This window comes from Lactuca saligna, chromosome 9 (assembly GCF_052625555.1).
Source record: "Lactuca saligna cultivar CGN05327 chromosome 9, ASM5262555v1, whole genome shotgun sequence".
NCBI classification, from domain to species: Eukaryota; Viridiplantae; Streptophyta; class Magnoliopsida; order Asterales; family Asteraceae; genus Lactuca; species Lactuca saligna.
The window spans coordinates 162,182,736-162,189,584 of NC_136425.1; the positions used below are offsets into that span (position 1 = coordinate 162,182,736).

The 6,849-nt window shown below is 31.6% G+C and overlaps 1 protein-coding gene across 1 annotated transcript; it reads left to right on the top strand.

Annotated features, from left to right (window-relative positions):
• The first annotated feature begins 277 nt into the window (after positions 1–277).
• Positions 278–3,323, top strand: LOC145015370 (uncharacterized). Its single transcript, XM_078973836.1, has 7 exons — positions 278–1,184; positions 1,326–1,565; positions 1,656–1,745; positions 1,834–1,983; positions 2,072–2,196; positions 2,873–3,002; positions 3,084–3,323. The coding sequence occupies exons 1-7, from the start codon at positions 618–620 to the stop codon at positions 3,213–3,215; spliced, it is 1,434 nt and encodes a 477-aa protein (XP_078829962.1). The 5' UTR covers positions 278–617; the 3' UTR covers positions 3,216–3,323.
• The last annotated feature ends 3,526 nt before the right edge of the window (positions 3,324–6,849 follow it).

Below are 6,849 nucleotides of genomic sequence, written 5' to 3' on the forward strand. Positions count from 1 at the left end.
ACACTAACCAAATACATACAATTGAAAATGTTTGGAGTCTAATTTAGCTCGTTTTAAACTTTGAAAACAATTAATGTTTGGGGTCTAATTTAGCTCGTTTTAAACTTTGAAAACGAAATAATTGTTTGCCCAAAACTTTGACCAAATCTATCTTAAATAATATCTGCTCTATCAAAATTATAGCACACATCTATATTTATTTATTCTGATTCTGATTTTGTTGATTTTAATAAATGTCAAAAAAGAAAAGGAAAATAATAAAATGCACCACACGAAGATGATGAGAAGAAGAGTGCCTCAAAAGTCACTTCGTTCGATTGAAACTTCAAAACATTTTTTCCCAATTCATCAAACAAACAAAACCCATCACCACACACAACGACAACGACCACGCACTCTCCTTTCTGTTCTCTTATCTTCCCAATTTCCACGATACCCTAGAACTCAAGAATCTTTCCCTACCCAATTTCTTACTAATCCACTTCAAATCGGATCGAGAAAACCCATTCAAAACCCTAAATTCATCAGCTTTTAAGCTCTTGACTTGTTGGAGTCATGTGGGACTAGTTCACCAATTGAAAAAGGTTTGAGTTCCGATTGTTACTCAAGTGGGAAAGATGTCTGTTGAGAGATCATTTGAAGCATGGGAAGAGGTACAGCGTCACGGATTAGATTTAGCTGATAGATTAACACAAGGGTTTACAGGTTTGATTCAATCTCACATCACTCCTCCATCATTCACATGGCCAAACGCTCATCCTCCCAAGCTGTTTGATGTCGAGTTCCCTACTCAGAATTTCGTTACAAGAGATCTAGGGCTTGTAATTGAGAAAACCAGTTATGGAATTAATGGGGTTTCTGCGATTTTTGATATCGGGAATAGGTTAGGTCAAGCTGGGGTCGACTTTGGGGCAAATTTAAACGGTGTTGTTCAGCAGTTCTTCAGGAGGTTGCCGGTGCCATTCCGGCATGAGGAAGATACGGTGGTGTTAAGGGTGGATACCGGCGTTCAAAGAACTGCTGATTTGGGGGTTAATATGCAGGTTCATGAGGATCTTGGTGCGTTGACGAAAAGGTTTAAAGATTTTGGGTTCAACGAAACTGAAAAAGTGAAAGATGAGTCTGAAGAAGACGAGGTCTCTGGATTTAACTTGAAGCTTGCTCGATTTTCAGGCAAATCTCAGGTATATTATGTAGCCAATGTTGATAGTTTACTAGATTAAGCATATCGGTTATTAAACCAAACACCTCACGGAATGGAATCTCACATTCCAATTCCTTCAAACACCTCCGGAATGGAATTCATACAATTGGTTTATTTACAGGGAATACTCAACATCTCATCAACATTTGATAGTCGGACACATGATGTGGAGAGTTCTTTGGTTGCAAGGGGAGATTTTTGGAGGGTAGAAGCCTCACATGGGCGTGCCACGTCAGCAAACGAGAATCCATCTCTATTTCTTGTCCAGCTTGGACCTGTACTTTTTGTTCGTGATTCCACTCTTCTTTTACCTGTTCATTTGTCAAAACAACATTTGCTTTGGTATGGTTATGATAGAAAGGTATAATATATATTCTATTCGCCAATTGTTTTTATAACATTTTGGTTTTCTATAAAAGGTTTATTCAAGAATTTTGTTTTTGTTTATTAGAATGGAATGCACTCTCTTTGTCCAGCTGTGTGGTCGAAACATAGAAGGTGGCTTTTGATGTCCATGATTTGCCTCAATCCGTTGGCGTGTGTAAGTACAAAACTACCCTTCTGGTCTTGTTCTTAAGGTTATAACCCATATTTATATAAGTAAAATTTTCTTGTAAAATATTTTGCAGTCATTTATGGATTTACAGTTCCCAAATGGTCAACTAACTTATGTGGCTGGTGAAGGAGTATCTACAAGTGCTTTTTTACCACTTTGTGGTGGTCTTCTTCAAGCTCAAGGTCAATATCCAGGAGAAATGAGGTTCAGTTTCTCATGCAAGGTCACTTCTTCTTTTTCTTTTTCTTCTTCTTCTCATTCTACTTTCTTTTTAATTATCAAAATTGGAAATTGAAATTTATTTTCTGTAGAATAATTGGGGAACGCGAATCACACCAATGATACAATGGCCAGAAAGATCGTTTACAATGGGATTCGAACAAGCTTTAGCTTGGAAAAGATCCGGTCTCATGGTTAGACCAACCGTCCAACTCAGGTAAAACAGCAGAGGGCATTTATGTCTTTTCCACAGATGTGAGATCTACAACAACTCCTTGTTCCACTTTGTTTCAAAGAGACAAAAATTTGTTACAATTTTTGTCTCATTGACGTCGGTCGCCTTGTTCCATCTTTCTGGATGGGACCTGTAGACGACCGTCACACAATTTTTGTCTCATTGACGTCAGTCACTTTTCTGGATGGGACAAAAAGTTACGGTTTTTGTCCCATCAACATGTATCAATGACAATTTGTCAATTGTCACTGACCATTTTTTGTCTCATTGACGTCAATTACTTTTTTGGATGTTTTGTCCCATCAACATGTATCAGTGACAATTTGTCAATTGTCACTGATAGTTTTTGTCTCATTGACGTCAATTACTTTTTTGGACAGGACAAAAAGTTACAGTTTTTGGATGGGACAAAAAGTTACATTTTTGTCCCATCAACATGCATCAGTGTCAATTTGTCAATTGTCACCGACGATTTTTGTCTCATTGGGTCAATTACTTTTTTGGATGGGACAAAAAGTTACGGTTTTTGTCCCATCAACATGTGTCGGTGACAATTGTCACCGACATAGGTTGACTGACCTTTATTTCAGTATAATATTTATTTATTTAAATGAGAAATGCATTTGTTTTAAGATGTAAATTTATTTATGTCGGTTAGCTTACACCCAACTGTTGGTGGGAGCAATCCGGGAGTGAAGGCGGAAGTCGTGCATTCGGTGAACGAGAATTTGAATCTCATTGGTGGTTGTTCTTTAGCATCACATCCCTCTGCATTTGCATCACTCTCTGTATGTTTCTTTTTACTTTATATCTACAAAAAAAAAAAAAAAATCAATTTAGCCACTTAAATTATTTTTATGTAATTTCAGGTAGGAAGATCGAAGTGGAATGGGAATGTTGGAAGATCAGGGATAGTGTTAAAAGTTGAAACGCCTCTAGGAAATGGAAGTGTTGCTCAACCTTCGTTTTCTGTTCAGTTAAATAGCGGCATAGAATTTTGATCCACATATGTCGATATAAATATTTCTTTTTTGAAAAACACACGTATCTTCAATGTATATATATGATTCGTGTGAATGAATTCTTCTCCACTTTTTTTTTTGGTGTTATCTTTCCGTGATCTTGAATATAAGTGTTATCTTGTTTTAAAAACCGTTAACCTAACCCTAAGATGTAGACAAATAAATCACAATCATAGTTTAAAAAAAGATGTAATCTCAATTTGTACTAGAGCCTTTAAACATGAGATGAGAGATAACAACAATGAATTTGAAAAACTAATATACCTTCTTACTTAAAGGGTATTACTACAACTCCATGAATTTGACAATAGTCCATGAAAGCTTACTTAGGCATCACAAAGAGTTTATTTTCGATGAGAAGTGATCCAGTCATCCAACATCCGAGTAATCCAACCACAATTGTGATTTGTAAATCTCATATTATAACATTTGTATATAAAGAACTTATCAAAAATTGATAATCTTTAATAATTATCACTTTTGAAAGTATATTGATAATCTTTGAAAGTACTTTCCCTAAATCGAATTTTGAATATCATAGGTAGTTTTTTTTTTATTACAAACAAACAATTGTTCATCCAAAAGGCCATATTTTGCAAAAATACACGCTTTTACTCAAAAGTGTCGTAGAGACTTTCTCTTGCATTACATTTTGGTCCTTTTTCCAATTTATCCGAAATCGCCCACGCTTACAAATTATAACATAAAAGTTTTACATCAACATGAAAAAATAGCATATGTTAGTGTAAAAAGTATAATTCGTTTTAAGAAATAATGTTAACAGGTTAATGTTAAAATGTCATTTTGCAATGCATACATCTGATAAAAAATATTAATAAATAAAAAAACTCGATAATAAATATAACTAGGGTTTTATAAGCTTAAACTTGATTCAATGTATGTTTCGAGTTTATTTAATATGTTAATATATACTCAAATGAGTTGACTAATTTGCAATCCAGAAACAAATATCATAATTTTTTATAGAAAATTTGAGAAGAAATCATATATCCTTCTAAATTTTGTTTCTACTTTTCTTTCTACCTATTTAAGATAATGACTAAAGTCATTTACTTTAATTTAAATTTGATTGAGATGTAAAATTTATAGACTTGTCATCATTTTAAATAAGCAAGAAGAAAGATATAAACAAAATATAGGAGGATATTTAATTTCATAGATATTTTATATTAGAAAAAGTGAAAAACTAAACCAACAAACTGAAAAATATTAAATTATGAAAGCCATAAAAAAGGAAGCCCAAGGGAATATTTTATCACACGACGTGCATAAAAAGTTGTAACATTGGTCAACAACAGAGCATTTAAAAAAATCTATAATGCATGTGACTTCATTATCAATGATAATATACTTATATACTAGATCCAGTCTTGATGTCATTCTATCTTCCTTTTAATTTCTAGAAAAAGGCTGGACTGTGTTTTTAGTCCTATAAGTTTTACTTTGTAATGAACAAATTATATACTAAATTATATGTTGACAAAAAAAAAAGATCTATATGTTTTCTGAAAAGTGTTAAGGTGAGCTCATAACAACCCTTATTTTTTCAAAAACCGGAATGAATCGTCATTTTCTCCCTTTCCGTCTCATTGTGACCATTTTCTCGCCAAACATGCACCTCACATGAGGGAAATATTGTATTTTTACCGCCATTTATATCATTAAATAAGATTAGACTTGACATAAATAGTCCATAAGCTAATTCTCATCATCCCTTCCTAAAAACCCATTGATAATCTCCTAAACATGCAACTTCAAAAAAAAAAAAAAAAAAAAAAAATACAAACATTTACAATGGTAGGGTTTGTACACAAAATGGTTTTGAGATTATGGAAAGTTTGTTCTCTCTCAATACGCGTTGATGCAAAAAAAAACTATTCGTTTGTGTGTGTATTAGGTTTATACGAAAGAAACAGACAACTACTTCATGTCAATGATTCATCATGGTGGTGTGTTCACAAAGTTTCCTGATAGACATTACCTTGTTGACATAGTCGACTAAGTCGAGTTCGTTGACATTGATGTCTTCTCAAATCATGAGCTACACACAATGCTTCAAGAGTTGGGGTATATAAATAGCCAAACAATGTATTATCATTTTGTTATATCTGAAATGACTTTGGACTATGGCCTGCTACATCTTCAAAATGACCTAGATTTCCTCAAATTAGCTAGGCATGTTCCCAAAAATAAAGAAAATAGGGTGGATATTGAACATGGGTAAACAAGGGTTCAGTTCACACCTACTTCCATGACTCTTTTGAAAGCATTGATAAAAGAGTTAGATGATAAGCTAGAGTCATCCCATAAACTTAAGAAGAAAGATGTTAGATCTTATAATCATAAGTTGGGATTTAAATGTCCCTTGTTCTCAAACTTTCACTAAAACACAATATATTTGTATATAACAATTTTACCATATGGATCTATATCCAAGTCCAATAAAGTGATGATTATTGATGAGGTCACAATAGGAGATAATGGTGATAATCTGGTAGTTACCAATCAATACGTTCGATTTGTTAAAATAACCAAGATCCTATTGTTAACAATGTGGATGATTCTTTTGTTAACAATGTGTAATAATTAATAAATTAAAAAAATCCAAATTAATATTGAAAAAGATAAATAATTTATCTTGAAACATATTAATATCGATGAATATATTAATCTGGATGAATAAATTAACAAATGTATTATATAGTTGAAAGTTGAAAAGTTTAATTAATTAAGTATATTACTAAAATAAAAAATTTAGATTTAATATATAAAAATAATTATTTATATTGAATCACATCCTATATTTTTCTAATAAATTCTTCAGGAGTTCACGCTATCATTTTAATTTTCCAATATGTCAGTTTAACTATAAATACTAAAATACAATATCTATGTAACTAATTATGCATACCGTTTTATTTTTCAAAATATTAAACACCCAAATATATAAATAATATTTCATCTTTAAATGAAAAACAAATCACATGATAATAAAATATAAAAGCTTGTATTATATGGATTTCTATACCATCATAATTGATCATATTTGAAATACAAAAAATTTCAAATAAAATTTCAAATCATCAACTAATTAGATAAGGTTGGGGTTGAGATACAAAATAAGCATAAAACATAATAAAATAGAATATCTTTATTATAAAATTTAATAAAAAATAGTTAATTATAATTTTAGGTAGAAATTTGAAGAGTTATGGGAGTTTAAACTTTCATTAGATACATAAATACATTTTTCCAAGAAGAAACATGCACAAATCCACTTTTATGAATTTTAAGTTTTGAGAAAGTTTTGTATGGAATCATTGTGGTTTTAGGCTCTTTATATAGAATTATCTACATGTAGTAGGTCGCAAATGAATTTTTATGTCACTTTGAATATGAAATTGTATAGTTTGAGTATGAATTCAGACATTTAATAAGAATTTTCAGTTCATATGAGATTTTTATGTCACTTTGAGTACGATATTATAGTACGATATTATACACTTTGACTATGGATTTCATACATTTAATAAGAATTATCATTTCACCAGTGAACTGTCATTTCATCAGGGTATTGTTAGGTCAATTTGAC